Raw genomic sequence first — 24,790 nt, forward strand, 5'->3', positions numbered from 1 at the left:
AATTCGTTTTTGTCTGTTTCAAACCGAGAGCTGTATAAATACAACTCCATACCTTGTTGAAGGATACCAACGAATACCAGCTACAACAGCTATATGCAAACTATTCTCTACACTCTTCTCATCATCTTCTTCATACAAGTTTCAAGGTAACCTTCGGGTTGTAGGCTTTCTCCGGCAGTACTACTGCTCCGGCTGTTGTACCCTGGGAAACAAAACGAGTACTCTTGGGAGACTCGGAATTTGTTTTAAGGGAAGCGTGGTGAACACGTGACTCAGCCACTCTGCTTCTACTCCTTTCTTGTATTTTTGGTTTATTTCAGTTGTATTCGTACTAGATTTTTAGCTTTCCAATTTCTGTATTGTAATCTTATTAATAAAATTTGTTTTATTTTATATATTTACGCGAACGATTCCTACAGATAATGACCAAAGTCACGGTGCATATCATGGGGAAAAACGATCAAACTCCCGCCGTGTAGCACGGGGAAAAACCTAATTCTATTACAATGTTTGTTATCCCTAGTTTAGTCTAGTCCAGTCCAATCATTCCAATGTTTAATTTTAATATTTACATTCACTAGTTGACAAATCCAACCCAGTCTTCTTTAGCTCAACCCATTTTTTACAATGTCTTAATTTTGTCACCATTTTACATCGCTTCAAAAGAAAACCTAACTGTCGATTTTGTAGTCATGAGCTATTGAATACAAGAATCTTTGATTCTATTGCAGTCTTCGACTCTTCCACCTGTCGATTGTCCGATTTCTATCTTTTAATCTATTAATATATTATTATCAACAAATAAAAAAAAAGCCAGTCTAATATGACAGCCTGACAATCCCCACATCACCGCTCCCAAACCCAACGGTCATCTTCTTTTTTTAAATTAACATAAACCCTAATCTTATAAAACTCCACCGTTTCTCTGTCTCTTTTAATTAATAATGAAGATCATTGTCTAACAACTCATTTCCTTAAACACCCAGAAGAAGGATATCTGTAAATCTCTTATGGGTTGTTTTCTTGGTTGTTTCGGTTCTTCGAAGGACCGAAAACGACGAAAGCAGCGGCACAAGACGGTTCGTAGAGATCAAGTAAGCTTACTTCGATTTACCCTTTTTGTTTACAGTTTATCTTATGTTTGATTCTCAAGAAATTGAAGAAATTTGAGATTTTGATTTTGTGTTGACTTATTTTGACTTTGAATGTTGTAATGTTTGATTATTGATTTAGTTAGTTACCTAAGAGAATCAAGGCTATTTTAATTTCCACGTTTTGTATTGCATCTGCTATTGTTTATCTCATGTTTGATTTCTAAAGAGTAAAGAATTTTGATTATTTGCTGGTTTGATCATTATAGATTTGAGATTTTGACTTAATGTTCTGTTGTTTGACTTCTGAATTTGTTAGCTACCTGTGAAAGCTTGAATTTTGACTTTTTTGAAATTTTGATTTGTGTTTCAGAACCCTAAAAGTCAAAATCTTGTGCAAGATGATGCATCATTGGTACAATGCATCAAGGATAAGCCCTCTAATTCACTGCCAGAGTTAAGGTCTTGATTTATTTTTCTTTCCTTTAATTTGAGATTCGGGTTTCGTTTCTAAAATGTTTATATATCTTTTTTAAATATCAGAGAGATTGAGGAGCCATTGAGTTTGAGCAGCAGGAAGAAAGTGACATTTGATGCAAATGCCACAACCTATGAGCATGTTCAAGAAGTGTTTGATAGTACCGAATCTTTATTGGAAAGAAACGAAAAAGGCGAAACCTCTCCTAAATCGGGTCAACCCCATTCTAGACCCGATTCGCGGGAGGATTCAGATGTCAAGAATGTCGGATCTTATCCACCGAATTACAGGTACGGGAATTGCGTCGAAAGTGATGATGAAGTTGAAGATTCAGATTACGAGGATGGAAATGACGACGATTTAGATAATGGAGAAGGAGAAGATTATGACATTGAAGACAGAATAATATGTAAAGACGTATGGTGTGAGTCGATTCCGGTTCCAGTTCCATCATTAGAATCAGGAACCGAGTCATCTTTGAACCCGGTGTTGAAGCCTGTTGAAAATCTTACACAATGGAAAGCTTTGAGATCAAAAGGAACGATAACAAAAGAAACGATAACACATTCACCGAGTCGATTGAGTTCAAATCCACAAAAGGAGAATTCTTCATTGAATCAAGAAATTGCAGTCGATGCTAGTCTGTCGAATTGGATAGTTTCTTCAGAGAAAAACACGCCAAATAACAAACGGGTCGGATACTATAACCCTGATCTTGAGCCCGTTTCCTCCGGTAAAAGTTTTTCTCAAGAGTCACCAACATTAAAGAGCATTGAAGATAGACCGATTTTAGGAGCGTTGACTATAGATGAGTTGAAACAGTTTTCAGGGTCATCTTGTACACCAAGAAAGTCACCGGGCCGAAGCCCGGATGATATGCCTATAATTGGTAGTGTCGGGAGCCACTGGAGTCACACGGGCTCAGCCCAATCTTTGAGCTCAGCGTCATCGTATAAAGGCATACCGAATACCACCAGCAAGTATAGAGAGGTATATTTTTTTTATATTAAATGCCTTGTATTATAAAAATGTCACGGGTTTGAGTCGAAACATGCTCTTATGGCAAGATGAACAGGTCGGGTCATAGGTTAGTTTGGTTAAGATTTATACAATATTTTTTATTGGGTATGGGTCAAAATAGGTTTGGTTTGGATACAACATTTTTATTAGAAGTTACATGCGGGTTGAAATTAGGGTCAACATTTTTAGGTTGAAACGGGCTCTTTCTAGTACATGTCAAAATGGGTCGGGTTGACTAACAGATGTTTGTTGATTCTTAAAGAAAGGTTGACAATAATGTAAATCCTTGAATACTTTAGGATGACTTGAAAACTTGATTGACCCGTTTCCCTTTTAGCTAGTTTTTTTTTTTTAATATTTAGCTCGTATGGGATAAATGACAACGTAAGTAAGTAAATTGTGGTATTTGATTTACAGGATAAGAAGGTGAATTGGCATAACACACCATTTGAAACAAGACTGGAGAGAGCTTTGAACAGAGATGCTGCTGAGTGATGAGCCTAGAAGTGTTTGCTCTATTTCCATATGTATTTATTTATTTTTTTTTTTACTTTTTGTGAGATTTGAGTTTGCACAGTTTATAAGGGTTGGTTTATTGTAATCCTTTATTGGTTTTTGGTGGTATCGATATAAGGGTGTAAGGGGTGCTCACCTCTTAGGTGAGTCCCCCCTCTTACACATAACCAACCATAAAATGCCACGTCAACTCCCCTCTAACACTCCCCTAATACCCCTTTTTGATGGCGGCACTCCCCTATTAGGGGAGTTGGTTTTTTTTTTTTAAAAAAAAAAAAAAAGGAAGGCTTTTGATTGGTCCCCTCTCCCTCTCTCCTCTCTCTCTCCTCCCTCTCTCTTCGGCACCTCCCCACCGGATTCACACCCTCTCTCTACCTCACCGTGAGGTTGGCGGTACCCCCCTAATCGGTGAGTGACCTCCCCGCATGCTTCACCGAATTACGCCCCGCCCACCCTAAAGATTGGGTGAGATATTGTTAGATCTGTTTATCTTTATTTCACATGTTGAAATTCCCTCAGTGAGAACATTATTTTTATTTTTTTTAATTATTATTATTATTATTATTATTATTATTATTATTATTTCTTTTTGAGGTTTTAGAATAGAAGAACAAGATACCTACTAAATTTATGCTTAGGAGTTTAGAGGGAACTGAATTACCACTAAGTAAGAATCAATCACCATAACACTGGATTTTAGGAAGTACAAAAAAGGACTATAAAAGGACAATGCAGAATTGCAGATCAAACATCAGAAATTTGAGAAATCCGATTGTGCTTGCGAAACCGAAGTGAACTTAGCTGTTAGAAGAAAGATATAAATGTTCAAGCTGTATAAGGTTTGTCAAGATTGTCGGGTTCTACTCGTGAGAGTGTTATGTGATAAGTTGAGAAACCTAAGCGATCTTAGCTGTCCAATCGTGTCGGGAGTCTTCCCCACAAATTTATTAACCGATTTAGTGGTGTAGATATTGTCGGTAATTACCGACGCCTCATGATGTAATAAGTCATTCGGATGTTAATGGGTCTTAGGTGAGTCTTTTTAGATTACATGAAACCACATTAGGTCATAACAAGCCATTTTGTGGTGTAATACATGTGTATGATGATTGGTGCACTGGTCGACACTTTCATGTGTTAGTGAGTTGGTTTATTATACAAAGCCACATTAGGTCATAACAAGTCATTTTTTGGTATTTAAGGCCCGTGTATGATGATTTGAACACTAATGGGCCTTAATGGGCTTGTCATGGGTTATTGGGTTGGTATTGATTATAGAAAGTCACATTAGGTCGTAACAAGTCATTTTGGTGTTAGGCCTTGTCTAAAGGCCTTAATAATTGATACACCGATGAAAACCCAGTTAGGACTGGAACCTGTAGCCACACACAAACGAGCCACCAAACCGACGCGACTAGCAAATGGTCAGCTGTCTCATAACGGATTGCACACGCCAGACAAAGCCCGTCACCAAACGCCACATTACTCGTGGCTAACACCATAGTCGTAGGAATCCTACCCTTGACCGCCCTCCAGACAAAAAAAATTCAACTTTCGGACCAAAGATGCGCTGCCCCACAACTGTTACCACCAAGTGCAATATAGAAGCAAGACTAGGAACCGAGATCATTAGTCTGACCACCGTTTACAAATGATGAACCTAACAACATGATTTAAAGAAAAGCCAAAAAGTTAGGCATAAACTAAAAAAAATAGTTGTAGTTTTTATAAATATACCTCCTAAAAGAAAATGGTTATCAACTTTCTAAACTCTCTAAGCAATTGAAAACACTGATACTTTCCACTTAGAGCATTCACATACCAAATTATGTGTGTAGTGTTTTTAAAATATAAAGAGTATAAAAAGTGGTTGTGAGTGGAGGAGAGAGAAAATGTTATTGTTCATTTGTATATTTGGGAGGACACTGTTCACCCTCTATAATTTTTTAATATATTTTGAAAGTGGTTGTGAGTGGAGTAGAGAGAAAAGATAATGATAAAGGTATAAAAAATATTATTTAATTGAAAAGGAGAGAGAAAATGTAGTATTTTTTAGTGTAATTTAGGGTAAAAATATGGTGGATTGAATGTGAATGCTCTTATTTATAAGGGATTTCTTGAGCTAAATTTACCATGGCCGAGCTTTTGTCAACATTGTGTTGGTAGTTTTACCCTGTTATTAATATGGTAAAAGATCAAATACAAATAAAGTTAACATACAAAACGTACGAACTGAAGGAAAAGACAAAAAAACGCGGTGACATTTTTGTGATTATCAGTAACTATCAAAATTACTCTACAAATGATCCTGTAGAGTAATTTTGATCTTTTGTAGAGTAATTTTGTAAAATGTTCTTGTAGAGTAATTTTGTTCTTGTAGGGTAATTATCAAAATTACTCTACAAGTGTATCAAAATTACTCTGTATCAAAATTACTTTACAAGTAAATCAAAATCACCCTACAAGTTTATCAAACAATATACAATTCAAAATTACTCTACAAATGATCCTGTAGAGTAATTTTGATCTTTTAGAGTAATTTTGTATGCATGTTTTTAAAGACATAAAAACTTGACACCAAACATTGTCACTATCTCTCTCAGCAAATTTAAATTGGGCAACATGGTTGTCCAAATTGCTCGAAATTCGCTTGACGCTCGCTCGGAATATTCGAAAAATGCTCGCTTGATTTGAGGCTCGGTTTTAAATGAGCTGCTCCGCTCGGTTCGATTTGTAAACGAGCCAAGCTAAAGGTCCGCTTGGTTGGCTCGGCTCGTGAACAGTCCTAAAATAACAAACACACACAGTTTGAAAAAAGAAAAAAAACATTTATAGGAACAAGTAAAATTGCATGTTAAATAAAAACCCAGTTTCATCACGGTAAATCCTTAGACAACTTGGTGTCCAGTATTATGTTTCAGCTTATATATCTACATTGCATGAATGCATGTGATATGAAATTCGAAATACAAAAAATATGAAACAAGAATCTCAACTCGGTTTAAAACAATACAGTAAAACCTCTATAAATTAATACTCGATAAATTAATAATCTCGATAAAATTAATAATTTGTCTAGTCCCAATACCCTAATCGATAAAATAATAAGATAATAACTTGTTTCCACCGATAAACTAATAAGATAATAACTTTTTTGAAAACCATTGTGTATATATTGTTCCCCATAAAACTATAAGTTAGGAATTACTAAAAGATTCAAAATTCTAACCATGTTTAATGTATTGTACATGGAGAAGAAATATGCATTGAAACTTTTTTTTGTAATTTATTTTTTGGTACCAAGAACTAACTTTTTGTATTAAAAAATATAAACTTGACAAATTCAATTAATTTGTGAATATACATTGGACTTGGAAATTTAAAAGTCATACGTTAAACTTCTTTAAATTAATAAACTATTAATTTATCGATATAATAATATGTCACTAAAATAATAAAATATCTCAGTTCCAACATTATTTATTTATAGAGGGTTTACCGTATACATATATAAAACGTCTAAAATCCGTATAAAACTAAGTTTACATTAAAAACTAGGTAGAAGACACCGATAGCCAAAGTAAAAAATATCCACCCACACAGACAATCATCAATTCAGACGTCGTTTCTATTCGAACTCAAACTAGGCGTGTTTAATATTCGATTTTTTACCGATAAACCATAAACCAAACCATATTGAAGTTGTTTAAAATCAAAATGAATTACATATTTGGTTTTTATTCAGTTTATATATAAACCGAACCATATTGAAATTGTTTAAAATCAAAATGAATTACATATTTGGTTTTTATTCAGTTTATATAATTTTGGTTTTCAATTCGATTTTATGGTTTGAAAAATATGAAAAATAAGAATTGTTAATTTTTTCGTGTTCGTGTTTTTACAGGTCGTGTACTCGTGTCTACCATAATATGTCATCCCTTGACTCCAGGGGCGGACCTATAGTGTTACAAGGGGTAACCTTCATTGCCCCTTGACATTCCGGTGACGCTCCGACGGTAGTGTAAATTTTGGAAAAATTTGACATTTTTTTTTTCATTTTGTTACCCTTTTTTTTTTGAAACATTACCCCTATGAGGATTTTCTAGATCCGCCACTGCTAGACTCCACACTCCACCCCTTCGGGGCGAGTTCATGTTTTAACAGGCCGTGGTCATGTCTTAACAAGTAATTTTTGTGTCTTAACAGGTTGTATGCTACACTTGTAAGTTTTTTCATGTCTTAACAGGTCGTGTTCGTGTAACATGTTTATTATTAGGTTCGTGTTCATGCTTAGAAAAATTGACACGATAAGATTTCCTGTTTACATATTTCATATCTATGTGTTAACGTGTTCGTGCCTTAACAGGTCGTGTCTCACACGATATACCAACCCTATTTTTTAGTTACTTGTCGACAAACCCAACCCAGTCTTCTTTAGCCCAAACTTAATCAAAATATCATTTATCACTCCAACCCATTTACAATTACTTATGTAAGCCCATTTTACATCGCTTCAAACGAAACCCTAACTGTCGATTTTGAAGTCATGAGCAATTGAATACAAAAATCTTTGATTCTATTGCAGTCTTCGTCTCTTCCACCTGTCGATTGTCTACTAAGTAAGTCCGGGTTTTATCTTTTGATTTATTGATTCTGTATCTTCAAAAAGAATTCGTGCACATAATAATCTTACAAGCTGTTAGTCAGGCTGTAAATGAATCGTTTGGTGTAGGAATAAGCTCGGTTACAGACCGTTACTGAACCAGTACCGGTACTAAGTACCGAAAGTACCGGTACCGAAAATCCTCAAAAGTGGTACCGGTACCGAATATACCGGTACCAAACTTTGGGGGAATGAACTAATGACGATAAATTTTGTTGGATTAACTAAATGAACAAACATGAACAAGGTTGCGTTTGTTCAGTTATGTTCGTGAAAGTTCGTTAATGTCCGTTCGGTTATGTGTTTGTTAACCGTTGATGAACATGGACAACTGAACAATGCTTCGTTTGGTTCAGTTCGGTTCATTTCCAGCCCTAGTTGTTTGTGATTATAGCATATTGTTATAGTGTCTCGCTAATAGGGTTGTAGTGATTGATAGCGAGGATAGTTGTCCTTTATTTTTTTAATATAAATAGCAATTAAATATAGCTATAAAATAGCTGGATTTTAAGTTTTTGTTAAATATACATGTGAAATAACATATGTACCAGGGTATTATGATATAATATACATATAAAATATTTTTAATTTTTTTTCTAGTGTATCGCTATTTATCGATATTCGCTATGTAGCTTACAAGTACCTTACCGCTATTTGTCGTTATTCGCCATTAACAACTATGATTTGGTGTTAGTTTAGGTATTTGATTTTCGGTTTTCACCGAAAAATCTTGAATTGAATAAATCACACCGAATAAACCGAGCCGGTGAACATCCCTAACCCAGTTGTAGTCTCTGTGTTTCTTATTCGGTTATTTTTTATCGTTGGTATTTAATAACTTGTTTCGTTTAAATGTACAGGGTTGAGTTCCAGCAGGCTCCTCTTTGTCAATTGTGAAATTGAACAACAGAGGTAGAGATGAGGCCGTTAGATGAATCCGAGACGACTCAAGTATTCGAGAAGCTATTCAAATTCACAGGAAACAACCTCAAGAACATCGTCGAATCACCATCACACGAAGGGCCCGATCAAAACCCCGGTCGCTACTGCTTCCGTCTCCACAAAAACAGAGTCTACTACGTGTCCGAATCGCTAGTCAAACGAGCCACAAACATCAAGCGCGAAAACCTCGTGGCCCTTGGCACCAACATCGGGAAGTTCACGAAAAGCGGGAAGTTCCATCTCACCATTCAAGCCTTGAACTTGTTGGCTGCCAATGCTAAGCATAAAGTATGGCTTAAACCCACTTCGGAGATGTCGTTTTTGTATGGAAACGATGTGATTAAAGGTGGGTTAGGGCGGATTACTGATAATATAAATGCGTATGATGGTGTTGTAGTGTTTTCTATGTCGGATGTGCCTTTGGGATTCGGAATTGCTGCGAAATCGACTCAGGATTGCCGTAAGATGGACCCGAACGGGCTTGTGGTGATTCGTCAAGCTGATACTGGAGAGTACTTGAGGAGTCAAGAGGAGATTTGAGCAAGAAATAGATTTGTATTTGTCTTGATTATGACAATGATGATGAATATTATATCTGTATTGGTCTGGATCCTTTTGGGTTTTGAATCACTAATTAGTTTCAACTTTTAGGGTGAAGGGAGTGGTTACCTATTTGGAATAGGTAAACTCCCCATTCACCCAATCAGACAGTGTCACACCAATTCACCTAAATTGTTTATCTAATGCTCAAAAACGTTGGCGGTGGTTTACCTAATGTGGTTTAGGTAAACTATTTAAAAAAAAGAAAAATTGTGTGATTGGTTGAAAAGAAATGGACCTGTCACACACCCTCTCTCTCCACCTTTCCCTCCCTCTCACTGAGTCGGTAAAGGTTCACCGATCATCCATGTTTGCCTAGCGGTAATCACAGACGCCGGCGGTGTTACCGCTTGGTAAACCGCTTTGCCGCTGTGTTTACCGATCCACTCCGTTCACCCTTAGGGCTTTAGCCACTTGATAACCCATGTGTTCAGAAAAGAGTTTGGGTTCGAACTGAGTTCGGACCAAATGGGCAGTTGGAATTGCGTCAGTAACAATGTCGGTCAACTGGGTTTGGTCCAAATGGGCAGGTTGGCTTGGATTGGGTTAGGTAACGAGTTCGGGTCGAACTGCGCTATGTCAAAACATGTTCATAACTTCGACGCAGTTTCTTGTTATTCACTATATTTATGTATGTCACAAGTTACACGAGATGTTTTGCATCTGTCATAATCATCAACATGATTCATTTTGCTAACCCTTTTAAAGTATTTCTCATTTTCCTTTGTTTAGAAAGAAAAAAAAAAAACATTTGTTAGTAATCTCTTAACAAATTTCACTTCGTTCGTAAAAACATTATTATTTGTGATAAAGACAAATTGGATTGAATCAACTATGAAGACTTGACTTGTGTGATAGCTACAAAAGTCACGCCACGTTGTTGATGAAGTAGATCGATCGACGCCCCTAGGTGTGGACCACTCCGGATGGTCTAAGTAGGATGTTTGAGGTGGATTTGACATTTCATTTGTATTCATGTAGATTCATCTCGCTTGTCAATATGTGATTTGTGAATGGTCGCTTGGAAATTGGAGTTTGGAAGCCACATGTGTTGACGATATTGGGTTCTTTGTACACGTATTTAAGCAATTTATAACCATTTTAGAATGAAGACCCTACAAATATGGATACTTACACCACGTAAAATGAAGATAACACTCCCCAAGGCCCAACTAAAGGTGCAAAATCAGGTGTGGGTAGTTGATGCACAAAAAACCCGAACCTGGACCCGGACCCAAAAATAAAACCCAGAACCGGGTATTATAAAACCTGGGTTTTTTATACCCGAACCCGACCCTACCCATAGGGTAGGGATTGGGTATGCATTTCTGTTATAAAACCCGAACCCGGAACCGGGTTTTTTTATATCCATTTTCAACCCGGGTTTTACGAGTACCCGGTTTCAACCCGAACCCGGAACCGGGTTTTTTCAATACCCAGTCCGGGTTTCCCAATACACTGTTCAGGCTTTTTCATTTTTATTGTTTTTTTTTCGAGTTTTGTACATTGGTAACGGCTATATAACCGTTAGAAAATGTATTATAATCATTTGTTTGATTTACATTGTATCTCTATACCCTATAAAAGGGGTCTTTGATGACGAACAATAAACGAAGACGATCAAGTTATTCGAAGCTATCTATGTTCATCATCATCTTATTCGATCCGGTTCAATGATTATTTAGGTGCCATGTATTTCTATGTTTTATGAAATAAAAAGGTTTTGCATTTTATATTTTTATGATTTATCCAAAAAAAATGAATAGGGTATTATAATACCCGGGTATTAGAAAACCCGACCCGAACCCGGGTATATAGGGTATACATTTTTTATATAAAACCCGGACCCGGACCCGATCTGGGTATTGTCAATACCCGATTTTGTAGAACCCGATCGTACCCGAACCCGGTTCCATACCCGGAACCGGGTATTCAGAAACCCCGATTTGTGCACCACTAGGTGTGGGTTCGGTTAAACATGGTCAATCGGTTTTTGGTTCAAACAGGTTCAAGTTAAAATCGTTTTAAAAAAGGAAAATGATTGGTTCGGTTTAAAACCAATTCATAACCAATTCGGTTCAGGTTTAATTGGTTTTGGTTCACAAACCATTTAATTTGTTTTTCGCACATCCAGGCCTAACCTTCACGAAAAAGTAATATTGTCTTCAAAAGAAACACTATTAATTCCTCAAAAAAGGGTATTTTATAATGCTGACCCATTAATACTATATAAATATAAAATAATTTAGTATAACTTTTTGTATACAAAACACTTTAATTATATAAACTAGTGCGATTCTCCCGTGCTACGTGTTGGGAATTTCAATCGGTATCATTTTGGCTCGTTACGGTATCGCCACTCGCCATAGCAATCGAAAGCGGAAACCTAAAAAAGTTAAGTCGTAATATGCCTAAAAGAATATCGACACATGTTTTACATTGCTCGAAAACCATAAAAACAAATGCTGGTTTCGATAATACCGATACAATGCCGATGTTGTTCAGTCCAGTTCGGTTCTTTAGGATATCAACACAGTACAAACACTCAAAAAACACTATATTTTTAATACAACTCTATTGTCAACAAAATTTGCGATAATTCAAGTCGTTACCCAATCGGCATTGTTATAGGTACATAGTTCTAGAGACGGGTTGAAGGAAACAACTTTGAAGCTGATTGCTATGGAGTATTTTCAGAATGTGAATAACAACTCCCTTACAAAAAGTAGTAATATTAGTGATAAACTAGCTAACAACATGAACTACATGATGTCTGGCTGAGTTACTGAAAAATAGACTAAATTGCCTAAACTAGTATGGTATAAACTCGGATCTGATAAATGAACACTATCTATCGGACTATCCGTGAATACCTTGCATTGGTTTTGAGGGAGGTATCAATGATAGTCCTATTGTTAGAGAGTTGTGTGCATTCAAACAAGTGGTATATGTATTATTTTCTGAGATAGAAGATAACCCCTTCGAATCTGAGCAATCTCAAGACACAAAAATAACGCAACAAACCCAAGCCTTTCATAGCAAATCGGTGAGCCAAATCACGCTTCAAAAATTCAATGTTGTCATAATCATCATTAGTAATAATCATGTCATCTACATATAAGGATAAAAGGATCACTAGAGCAGACTTGTGCATCTAACAAACAAAGATGGATTATGATTACTAGCAATAAACCCAAGAGAAGTAATTATTGTAAATAGAGAGAAATGACTTTGCTAATTACTATTAACTAAGTGTAAAGAAGTTCGCCGCGTTGCGGCAAATTTCTTTTGTTATTTAGTCTGTGTTTACATGTGTTTTGAAATCACTATGAGCGTATTCCGAACGGAACTGCTAACAAGAATAAAAAGAAAATATAGAAAAAACACTAAAAGATAACCGAAAGAAAATCAACCAAAAAAGTTGTATGGTAACGATGTTGTTCGTATGAAACCCGTGGTCAGAGATGAGCAAATTGTTCTGGGTACCGGTACCAAATTTGCCGAACCGAAAGATCTTAAGTACCAATTCGGTACCGACTTTTGGCGTTCATGATACTGGTTTACTACCGTTTTTTACCTTCTATACCGTTACCTAACCGGTATTTTCGGTATCAGTACCGATCAGGGGCGGACCTAATGTAGGTTGGGGCGTAGCACGGGCTACGGCTCAACTTTTTTCCGGTAGTGTAAAATTTTATTTTTTTTTCGATTTTTATACTAAGGACACCCCTCAACAAGTACTAGGACACCCCTGAAAAAATAAATTTAAAAACTGAAATCAAGCCCAAATAATACTGATTATATTAGCCAAAAAAAAACAAATGATAGCCCAATAGTAATTAGCCCAAATAACCAAATAATAACCCACTAGTGTATTAGATTGTTGTTCTAATTGTGATTGTGAGTATTCTTTATTTCTTTTCTTCTTGAGTTTTTGAATTGTTTAATTTCGATCTAAAAATTAAAAATAAACCTAGCCCAATCTAATATCTAAAAACTTATTGCCAATATTAATTCATAAAGCCTAGCCCAAATGTGATATGCTCAATATTGATTCGTTAACCTAAATACTAATAACTTAAAAAAAAAAAAAAAACTAGTTTATAAAATTTAATTCGGTAAGGCCTAAGGGCCTTTTTTGGCTCACCCAGGGCACTTGAATTTTCAGGATCGGCTCCGCCCCGTAATGCATGTAAAAAAAATTTTGTTCTATAAATGTATCGTAAAAAAAATTTGGGATACCCCTAAATATTTCTTCTAGTTCCGCCACTAGTACCGATTCTGTATCGGTTGGCACCGAGCTCATCCCTACACTTGAAACTAAAAAAAGAAAAAATTAAAAGTTGAAGAAAATCAACAAAAAAAAAAGTTGTGCGATACCGTTGTTCGTACAGTAACCGTGACCAGGGATGAGCAAATGGTACCGGGTAGCAGTACTGAATTTCCCGAACCAAAAGATTTCCAATATCAATTCGGCACCAACTTTTGGCGTTTTCTGTATTAGTGCCGGTTTTTACCTTCATGTACTGATACCGAACAGGACCGTCCCGGTATTTTCGATACCAGTACTGGTTCGATACCGGTTGACACCAAGCTTATCCCAACCCCTGATATTTAAAAAAGGATTAAAGTTAAAAGATACCAGTACTGGTTCAATACCGGTTGACACCAAGCTTATTCCAACCCCTGATATTTAAAAAAAGGATTAAAGTTAAAAAGTAGAGAAAAATGCCCGGATAGTCCCTGTGGTTTCGCCTTTTTTCACCTATAGTCCCCAACTTTCTAAAACTACCTGAATAGTCCCTAAGTTTTCATTTTTTGTTCCCGGATAGTCCCTGGGTCTAACTTCAGTTACTTTTCTCTGTTAAAATGATGTGAAATGACAAAAATACCCTTACCTTAAAAGGCCAAACCATAGGGACTATCCGGGCATCTTCTTCATTTTTATTTATAAAACCCCACCACCACACTTCATCTTCAACCTCCACCCACCATCACCCTCCTCCACCCTCCACCATCGCCGCCGACATCATCTTCTCTCTAGTTATGTTGATGTTGCTGCTACTGTTGTTGTTTCATTTGAAAAGGCTATGACGATGGAAATTATTTTGAGCAAAATCGGAATTTACAGATCTGATCCGTATCTTGGTTAGGCAACTCGGACAATATGTATTTGATACATGCTACTGTGATTGCAGCCATGGCGGATTTCGACAGTAAATTCCGATGATAATATATTTGAGCCTCAGAACCTTTATCGTTGGAGATACAACTCTGTATAAGAACATTTATCTACCTAGAGGTGCACATTTCGTTTTTTTAATCCCATTCCGGTTCAGGTTGAAATGGTTTCGATTTGGGTCAACAATGGTCAAAACTGGTGTTTGGTAAAACTAGTTTACAGGTGGAAAAGGATCAGTTCGGTTTAAAACTAGTTCTAGTTATTAATTGGTGTCAAGGGAGAAAGGGGACCAGTTTCACCAAACCTGTATCATATTCGGTTTCGGGTCAGGTCAAAACTGGTTCCAGTTCACAAACCGGTTTCTGTTCACCTCTATATTTATAATAACCATCTTGAAAAATGAGATGAGGTGTTATGTTGTGTTATTCTCATGTGAATTGAGACTAGGGTGAGAATGCGATTGAGGAGGTTTCTGTGCCATTTGATGATGGTGATGGTGGAGGTTGTGGTAGTAGCAGTATTTTGTAAACTTGTTTAAAGGCTGTGATGATTAGTGTATTCATAGGGGACATCGAAGATCCAATTTGTATATTGGCAGGGCAAGATCCTGATGATGATTGATGATGATGAGTGATGATGATTATGTTGCTGTTGTTGTTCCATTTAAAAAAGGCTATGACGATAGAAATTATATCAAGCAAAGTCGGAATGTACATATCGGATCCGTATCGGACTATGATTGCAGCCATGGCGGATTTCGACAACAAATTCCGATGATAACATATATGTGTGGAGGTTGAAGATGAAGTGTGGTGGTGGGGTTTTATAAATAAAAATGAAGAAGATGCCCGGATAGTCCCTATGGTTTGGCCTTTTAAGGTAAGGGTATTTTTGTCATTTCACATCATTTTAATAGAGAAAAGTAACTGAAGTTAGACCCAGGGACTATCCGGGAACAAAAAATGAAAACTTGGGGGACTATTCAGGTAGTTTTAGAAAGTTCGGGACTATAGGTGAAAAAAGGCGAAACCACAGGGACTATCCGGGTATTTTTCTCTAAAAAGTAAGAAAATAACTATTATTATAATATTAAAATAATAAAAATATTAAAAAATCTGTCTATACTAATAAACAAAAATCCTTTTTGTACACATGTCATTCTCTGGTAATTTCTCATTCTTATTTTTCTATTTATCTCTTTTATTAAATATTAAATAATAATAATATTAAACATCAATTTAACTAAATCTATTTATCTCTTTTGTTTTCATAATCTGAAATTGATTTCTTTAATTTCTTTTTTAACTCTAACGTTTCAATCTTTGACAACTTAAGTCTAAAGTTTCAATTTTTGGTATTTTAACCCCTTTGATAAATTTTATTTTTCACTTCTAATTCAAAAGTTTTCATCTTTTGCAATTTCACCCTTTTATTATTTTTTTACTTTCAACCCTAAGCTTTTCATCTTTTACAATTTAATCTCAACATTTTTTTTTACTTTCAACTTTGGTCCCTTATATACTTTTCATCTTTCATAAGTTCTCCGTTTAACGTGTCACTCTAAATTTCCGAGTTAACACACCGCAACGTGCGTGTGAGGTTCAACGTTTTTTCATCTATTGCGTGCCTATTGGTCTGTCGCTACGTGCGAGTCAGAGATCGACTTAGTTATTTTTTCTCGATTTTACACACAGGCTCGTGGTCATGTGAGAAACATTTGCCTTTCATCTAACATGATATATAACTAATGAATCCCCCGCCGCATTGCGGCGGGTACGTATCATTCTCTGGTAATTTCTCATCCTTATTTTTCTATTTATCTCTTTTATTAAATAATAATAATAATATTAAACATCAATTTAACTAAATCTATTTATCTCTTTTGTTTTCATAATCTGAAAATGATTTCTTTTTTAACTCTAAAGTTTCAATCTTTGGCAACTTAAGTCTAAAGTTTCAATCTTTGGTATTTTAACCCCTTTGATAAATTTTATTTTTCACTTCTAATTCAAAAGTTTTCATCTTTTGCAATTTAACCCCTTTATTTTTTTTTACTTTCAACCCTAAGCTTTTCATCTTTTACAATTTCATCTCAACATTTTTTTTTACTTTCAACTTTGGTCCCTTATATCCTTTTCATCTTTCATAAATTCTCCGTTTAACGTGTCACTCTAAATTTCCGAGTTAACACACCGCAACGTGCGTGTGGGGTTCAACATTTTTTCATCTATTGCGTGTCTATTGGTCTGTCGCAACGTGTGAGTCAGAGATCGACTTAGTTATTTTTTTCTCGATTTTACACACAGGCCCGTGGTCATGTGAGAAACATTTGCCTTTCATCTAACATGATATATAACTAATGAATCCCCCGCCGCATTGCGGCGGGTGGTAAATCTAGTAATAGTAATAGTAATAGTAGTAGTAGTAATAGTAATAATAATAATAATAATAATAATAATAATAATAATAATAATAATAATAATAATAATAATAATAATAATAATAATAATAATAATAATAATATATATATATAGTAATAGAGTTGCCCCCTAATATAAAAATTATTTATTATTTATGATATAAAACTTATTTATCATAACAATAATAAAGTTAAAATTTTATGCATATATATCATCTAGAAATTAAGACCCGTTTTGTAACGACTTGGAGCTTGAGACACAAAAGTCCAAAGACTAATACAAGTTTGCCGTAAGCCATAAGATACAGCAAAGAAATGTCCAATTAATTAGGTATTTCCTAGTGTCACATCACTAATTGCATATTACATACTAGTTATAGACTTTAGTATTACGTAAGGTTGGATATAAAAAATGATGTAATAATAAAATATCTATAAATAAGTAAATAAATAAATAAATAAATAAATACATATCACATTACATGTAATAATGAAAATTTTCAAATTAATATTACATTTACAATAGTTACAATTTCTAAAACAATTCTTCGTAAACAACATTGGATTTCATACTAGGATTATTACCATCTTTATCAAATAATTAACAATTTAAGGGGCTGTTTGATAACATCTGAATGGTTAAGTGCTGAACCAGTAAGAGGTCTGAACCATTAAGAGCCTGTATAATAATTAACCATTCAGAGGCAAATGTCTAACCAAATCAGATTAGAGGTCTTAACCATTCCGACTCTGTATAATGTTTAACCATTCAGAGACAAATGTCTGAACCATTCAGACATTTGCTTGTGAAACAAACAGTCTGAACCATTAAGTGCTGAACCATTAAGAGGTCTGAACTATTAAGAGCCTCATTAAAAGGTAAACAAACAGCCCCTAAGTCGATCTATACTTTTGACTATGGAAAAAAACTATGTGCAGACCATGTGAAAACACTCGTCATTTAAAAATAAATCAACTCTGGATAATGATTATCCTTGAATTTTATTTGTTATCATCACAAAACATAAAATTGTCTTGAACATCAAAAATCAGTATGAATGGTTGACATCCTGTTCAGGAAGATTCACTCGGATATTGGGGTTGCTTCCAAACGCTATTAAAAAATGACTATAGTCAAAATATTTGAAGGGATTAATGATATATTAAGAACTCTCTAAATTGTGCGTAGTATGAGAAATCTAAAAAAAACCAATCAAAGTCATTTTATACTATAACTAGGTTAGTTCCCCGTGTGTTACACGGGTTGAACAATTTAAACTATTTAATAAATATTTCTTGTAAATACAAACTAAAGAGGGAGACATTTATATACCAATTGACATAAATAAGTTAATATAAAGATGATGTATGTTAGTATTATAAAATTTATCAGAGAAGAATGTAATCAAACTGTCGCTAAAAATAATACAAAAATAAATATATTATATAATATGTATTATTGTATTTACGTATTACATTACATTTAAATTTAATGATAAATAAAAAGATAGAATGGATGTAAATTACAAAGACACTCAATGTTTAAAAAAAGATGTAACATGAATAATGATAATTTACGAATATTTTCATTAAATGTATTATTTGAAGATTTGGAATGTTGTTACTAAGATTTCAGGATTTTTTTTTTTTTTTTTTTTGAAATTAGGATTAACTATTACCAAGATTTTAGGGTTATTTTTTTAATTTAGGATTATCTATGAAACTAAAGAGATAAGTAAACTAATGTGTGACACATGTCATTTATTGGAACCATCTAATTTTCTGTTTTCCCGCCTCTTTTGTATAGTTATCTTATATTAATTAAATACTAAATTAATATTAAATCGTATCCTACTTTGAATTTGAAATAGAATCCTTCTATTTTTCTAACAAAGTATTATCTTCGAATTTAAAATTTTTAACTTAAGATAAGATGTTTTTAATTTTTCTTTAGGAAAATAAAAAATAGATGACTCCAATGAATGATACGTGTCACATATTAGTTTATTTATAGTATGAATTTGGTATATAAAATTACATTTATTCAACCCGTACAATACACGGGGTTCCTTAAAGTTTTTCTTTTATTTAATATGTCAAATTATATAATAAAATAAAATAAAGAATTTCAAATAATGTCACGTGACACCCTCTCCTTTCATCTTACAATATTAATTTATATAGTATTTTATTTTAATATAATTTTTAATTACTAATACGTGTTTTATATTCATAAATCTATGGATTTTCATCAATTGGTTGTTCGATAAATGAATATGTTTTTTTTTTTGTTCTGGTGCTAATATTTTTGTTATAATAATCTAAATATATTAGTAGTTGATTACGTTTGAAGTTGATAAGGTATTAACCATTTGAAGTTGATTATGTTTTTAAAGTGATTTTTCTACTTTGAAATTATAAACTTATCTTTACTATAAAATATATAATTTATAAACATTTGCTTTTATATGTTTTTTAAACGGATAAATAATAATAAAATTAAATTGATATGTGAAGGGAGATTAGATTTCAGGATTATTATTATTATTATTATTATTATTATTATTATTTTGAATTCGGGGATTCAATATTATTTGTAACATCATATTTTAAAGTCAATATATATCTATTTATTTTAATATAATTTATTATTTCTACATCTGACCGAAAATAAAATATTCTTCTTTTAAAACTCAAATCTAATCCAATAAAACACCGAAACTTAAATGAAATTCACAATATTCAAGTAGACTATTAGAATATTCAAGTAGATTATTATTATTATTATTATTATTATTATTATTATTATTTTGAATTTAGGGTTAACCATGAAACTAAAGGGGTTATATTTTAGGAGGGAAAATAGATTTTTAGATAGTCTCATTGATTGCCATGTGTCTCAAATTGGTTTACTTTATTATATGTATAGATTATTATTATTATTATTATTATTATTATTATTTAATTTAAATACTATAAATTAGCAACTTACTTATGCATATATGTGTTGTACTTGTACATGATGCTTTGGGAGTTTTTCAAAATAATTTTGAAATTTTCATTTCTAACTCCAAAGTTTACATATTTGGCAAATTATGTTTAAAGTTTCAAACTTAAGTAATTTAACCCTTTAATTAATTTGATATTTCACTTTTAATTCTAAAGTTTCCATCTTTTGTAATTAACCCCTTTGATTTTTTTTTTTTTTGCTTTTAACACAAAGTTTTCATCTTTTACAATTTAACCCCAACACCTTTTTACTTTCAATTTTGATCCCTTAGACTTTTCATCTTTCGTAAATTTTCCAACATTTCGTTTTAAATTTTCCGAGTTAACACGTCGCAATGTGCGTGTGGGGTTCAATGTTTTTTCATCTACTTTTCCCGTTTGAAAGGCCCATCACAGCGCGTCTATTTTTCCCATTTGATAGGTCTGTAGCAACGTGTAGGTCAAAAATCGACTTAGTTATTCTTTTTCTATGTTTTACACACAGGCTCGTTGTCATTTAAAAAATATTTGCATTTCATCTAATACGATATATAACTAAAGAATCCCCGTCGCATCGTGACGGGGGTAATTCTATTTATTATTAAAATACAAAATTAAAAATGGAATTATCTTTTCAATTAATTCATCTCCTCCTCGAATTTTTTTATTCCCTACTGTCTGTGGGACTTGAACCTAAGATCTTCCCCTCTTCCAAAGTGTTTAAAGGCTTTGCCTTTGTAAATGGACCACCATCCCATTGGTTCCTCTAAATACTTTTAACAATTCTTTTACACATGTATATTTTTTTAAAAAAATTTGAATACGTGTGAATCTAAACATATAATTTTTTTGATGTTGTATGTTAAAAAATAATGATAAATGTAATTCTTTTTTTGTATGTTAGAAATAATGATAATGTAATTCTTTTTCTAATGACACATGTAATTCTTTTTCTAATTTGAATGGTTTTCACGGTTCTAGTGAAATATATGAATTCTCGTTTAAACCTCACCCTTAGAACAAACTTTAGCTGGGTGTTTGGTGTTGCGTTTTCAAAACAGATTATACGTTTTCGAATATATTTTGCGTTTTTAAAACTGCGTTTTGAAAAAGCATGTAGGTATATGCTTCTCTAAAACTGCGCAGATATTCACTTTTTCATCCAAACACCCTTTTAGATTATTTATGTTTTGCAAACGCAATAATTAAATAATCACTTCAAAACGTAATCTCAAACACCTTTTAAAATGTTATAATAACAAAGAAAATAACTGCTGGTCAACAGGTCCTCCATTCAGCAACTTCCATATTTTGTGATGCAAGTAAACATCTTAATCATCACAATGTATTACAGGAAGACCAAGCAAACAGACTTTTCTAAACTCAACAAAAATCTGGCAATATTTAAATTGCAGCCATAAATAATTATCTACAAAAAAAAAAAATCAAAATGTTATCAAATTTACTCTTCATTCTTTTTATCCTTTTCTCTTCATTCCTTCCTGCTTCTGGTTCAAAGCAAGAAGCTGCTTATGCTCTGCTCAAATGGAAAACCAGCCTCATAAACCAACACAATCCCTTGTTATCTTCATGGTCCCTTAATCCTACCCATATAAACCGAACCATGAGTACCGCACCATGCACCTGGTACGGTGTTCATTGCAATGATCATGGAGATGTAATAAAACTCAACCTTTCTACTTCAAGACTGAACGGTACACTTAAAAACTTCACGTTTTCGTCTTTCACTAGTCTAACACATCTAGAACTTAGACAAAATGACGTTTTCGGATCCATCCCAGTTGAGATCTTTTATCTTTCTAAACTCGTGTTTCTTGATCTTTCTAGTAATCGTTTTTCTGGAACAATTCCTCAAGAAATCGGAATGATCATGAAACTTGAGACCCTTTCATTGCATAGCAATAATCTTGATGGTCATATTCCTGCATCTTTAAGAAACTTGACCAATTTGATTAATCTTCGTCTTGATAGTAATAAGTTATCAGGTTTTATACCTCCAGAACTAGGAAATTTAGAAAATCTTGTGAAGGTCAATATTTCGGTCAACGTCCTAACTGCACACATTCCATCTGGTATAGGAAATCTAACCAAATTGTCTGAACTGTACCTTTTTAGAAACAATCTTACCGGTCCGATCCCATTATCTTTAGGAAACCTGAGCTCTTTAAAGACATTATACTTATATAGCAACCGACTTTCTGGTCCAATTCCTGATGAATTAGGAAACATGAAGAATCTGATTCGGTTACTTTTGGGCCGCAATCAGCTCACGGGTCCCATCCCGGCTTCATTTAGAAACCTGAGCAAGCTTAAGATACTGGATGTTCATGAAAACTTTCTTTCAGGCGTTATCCCACCAGAACTCGGAAAACTAGAGTCGTTGATTCAATTAGCCTTCAGTCACAACGAGCTTACTGGTCAAATCCCGGCTTCAATAGGAAATCTAAGCAAATTAGAGCAGTTGTACCTTAACGACAACCAGTCTAATGGTTCCATTCCAAAAGAGTTGGGAAACTTAAGCTCTCTTGTTGAGTTGATCTTGTTCATTAATCGGTTAAGTGGTCCGATCCCAGATTCACTCGGTAACCTAATAAAGTTGGAGCAATTCACGCTGCATGACAATAAACTCTCGGGTTATTTTCCTAAGGCAATACTCAATTGTCGAAAACTAATTTATCTGACTCTAGGTAACAACTCCCTTGTGGGTCATGTCCCGGAATCGGTTTGCAAGTTGAGATTGTTGGAGACTCTTCACCTTGGGAATAACTGGCTTACCGGCAATGTTCCACAATGCCTGGGTAACTTCAGCCACGAGCTCAGAGTGTTGGATCTGCGGTTAAACCGGTTCCATGGAAGCATTCCCACAACATTCTTGAAGCAAAACAACAATCTAAGAAGTCTCAACTTGAATGGAAATCAACTTCAAGGCTCGATTCCAGAGACTTTGATCAATTGTAGGAACCTTGCAGTTTTGGATTTGGGAAACAATAAGCTAACCGGTGGATTCCCGCACTGGATTGATACTCTTCCCGAGATGCAAGTTCTCGTCTTGAGGGGTAATAAACTCAATGGCACATTACACACATCCAACACCAAGCCTTTGTTTCAAAAGCTGCGAATACTTGATCTATCGAGCAACGAGTTTACGGGTCTTTTGCCTTCAAACTACTTCAAGAACTTTAAAGCATTGATGGCTATGGATAGGGCTGCGCCAGGAGTGTTGTACATGGGTGGAAAGTTCATGTATGATGACACAGTGGAGATAGTGGTGAAAGGATTGAGATTGGAACTACAGAAAATATTAGTAATCTGCACCACTATAGATCTTTCGGTTAATAGATTTGAAGGGGAGATACCTGACACTATTGGACAGTTAAGAGCGCTTCGGTTTCTCAATCTATCGCATAACAGTCTCTCGGGTAGCATACCGACACACTTGAGCAACCTCGTACTCCTTGAACATTTAGATCTTTCTTCAAATAAGATCGTAGGTGAAATTCCTGTACAACTTAAAAGTCTGACATTTCTTGCATTCGTGAATTTTTCACAAAACCAGCTTCACGGAGCCATACCTGAAGGTGGACAGTTCAATACCTTTGGAAATAGTTCGTTTCAAGGGAACAATGGATTATGTGGATTCCCGTTGACAAAGAACTGTGGTGATGATGATGAGACATTCTCTCCGACACGTGGAGAAGATGACGATGAAGATGACAACGATAGTTTCTTTAATGGATTTTCTTGGGAATCTGTTGTTTGGGGATATGGATTTGGGATGTTTTTTTTTTTTTGAACGTCCAACATAAGAATCGCCGGGTACTCCGTACGCGGCACCCATTGGCCGAAAGGTAGCCCGCGGCAGCCCAACCTGCACGCACGGAGCCCCTAGCCCACCACGCCACCAGTTCCGGGGAAAACCCGACCCTGCACCCGCCCGAGAGCACGACAATACAGAGCTGGTAAAACCCGGGTGGATCAGGAATCGAACTTGAGACCTTTCAGTCAAAAGTCTTCCCTCATTTCCATAACCACTAAGCTATAAGCCCAGGGTTAAATAAAATGAAATTGGATTTGGGATGTTAATTGGATTGGGTGTTGGATGGCTTCTTTTTTATTTGGGAAAGCCTAGATGGGTCACTACTACTAGAATCAGAAAACATGTAGGTTTTGATTGGTTGTATAGTTGAGTAATTGGATACGGGTCAAAGTTGCGTATCGGTTAGAACGGGTCAGCAGGGTTTTATTTATTGTAAAGTTTGTAATGAATGAAAGTGGGTTGAAGCCGTAACAAAATTCTTATGTACGTGTGAATTTGTGTTTTGTGTGTGATTGTCCCTGTGGTTTGTTTACTTTTGCCATTTCAGGTCAAATTTCAAAATTGCCCCATTTTCCTCCTTGGCATTTTGAAAACGTGTCATTTCAGTCCAAAAAAATAACCACAGTTAAAAAATTCAGTTAGCTTAGGGGTAAAATTCGTTTGTTTCTAAGCAGCTGGTCACGGGTTCGATCCCGACCAGCTGCAAGTTTGACTGTGGTTACCCCTAAGCTAATTGAACTTTTTAACTGTGGTTATTTTTTGTACTGAAATGGCACGTTTCCGAAATGTTAGAGAGGAAAACCGTGCGATTTTAAAATTTGGTCTGAAATAGCAAAAGTGAACAAACTATAGAGACGTAGATGACACTTAACTCTTCTTAAAAAGGGTAAAAGAATGTTACAAATATAATATACGTAGATAGATAAGACCCGTATAAAAGAGAACAATTTCAGTGACAAAATTTTGCAGACCATGGCTTCATTAAAAATACAGAAGCCCAGTTTTGGGTAACTTTTTAAAGAAGCATGGTGATTGGTGACAAACATAACA

The 24,790-nt window shown here is 34.6% G+C and overlaps 3 protein-coding genes across 4 annotated transcripts; all 3 read left to right on the plus strand.

The window, feature by feature from the left end:
- The first annotated feature begins 819 nt into the window (after positions 1-819).
- Positions 820-3,213, plus strand: LOC110910350. 2 transcript variants are annotated; one of them, XM_022155022.2, is made up of 4 exons: positions 820-1,094; positions 1,465-1,547; positions 1,635-2,559; positions 3,007-3,213. In XM_022155022.2, exons 1-4 carry the CDS (start codon positions 1,011-1,013, stop codon positions 3,082-3,084), a joined length of 1,170 nt encoding a protein of 389 aa, XP_022010714.1. In that variant the 5' UTR covers positions 820-1,010; the 3' UTR covers positions 3,085-3,213. The 2 variants fall into 2 exon arrangements, with proteins under 2 accessions (XP_022010714.1, XP_022010713.1); XM_022155021.2 differs by having other exon boundaries at positions 823-1,094; positions 1,465-1,553.
- A 4,359-nt stretch (positions 3,214-7,572) lies between these two features.
- LOC110910348 (60S ribosome subunit biogenesis protein NIP7 homolog) lies at positions 7,573-9,421 on the plus strand. Its single transcript, XM_022155019.2, has 2 exons — positions 7,573-7,727; positions 8,632-9,421. The coding sequence occupies exon 2, from the start codon at positions 8,690-8,692 to the stop codon at positions 9,251-9,253; it is 564 nt and encodes a 187-aa protein (XP_022010711.1). The 5' UTR covers positions 7,573-7,727; positions 8,632-8,689; the 3' UTR covers positions 9,254-9,421.
- An 11,943-nt stretch (positions 9,422-21,364) lies between these two features.
- Positions 21,365-24,219, plus strand: LOC110913205 (receptor-like protein Cf-9). Its single transcript, XM_022158049.2, has one exon. It carries the CDS (start codon positions 21,527-21,529, stop codon positions 23,714-23,716), a length of 2,190 nt encoding a protein of 729 aa, XP_022013741.1. The 5' UTR covers positions 21,365-21,526; the 3' UTR covers positions 23,717-24,219.
- The last annotated feature ends 571 nt before the right edge of the window (positions 24,220-24,790 follow it).

The sequence above is a fragment of the Helianthus annuus genome, chromosome 15 (genome assembly GCF_002127325.2).
Source record: "Helianthus annuus cultivar XRQ/B chromosome 15, HanXRQr2.0-SUNRISE, whole genome shotgun sequence".
Classification (NCBI taxonomy): domain Eukaryota; kingdom Viridiplantae; phylum Streptophyta; class Magnoliopsida; order Asterales; family Asteraceae; genus Helianthus; species Helianthus annuus.

What these genes read in the sequence shown, in the direction of transcription:
- LOC110910350 (XM_022155021.2), top strand. Translation starts at nt 1,011, where the DNA reads ATGGGTTGTTTTCTTGGTTGTTTCGGTTCTTCGAAGGACCGAAAACGA. An exon ending in AATTCACTGCCAGAGTTAAG is followed by an intron (nt 1,554 to 1,634) that starts GTCTTGATTTAT and finishes TTTAAATATCAG; the next exon opens with AGAGATTGAGGAGCCATTGA. An exon ending in CCACCAGCAAGTATAGAGAG is followed by an intron (nt 2,560 to 3,006) that starts GTATATTTTTTT and finishes TTTGATTTACAG; the next exon opens with GATAAGAAGGTGAATTGGCA.
- LOC110910348 (XM_022155019.2), top strand. Translation starts at nt 8,690, where the DNA reads ATGAGGCCGTTAGATGAATCCGAGACGACTCAAGTATTCGAGAAGCTA.
- LOC110913205 (XM_022158049.2), top strand. Translation starts at nt 21,527, where the DNA reads ATGAGTACCGCACCATGCACCTGGTACGGTGTTCATTGCAATGATCAT.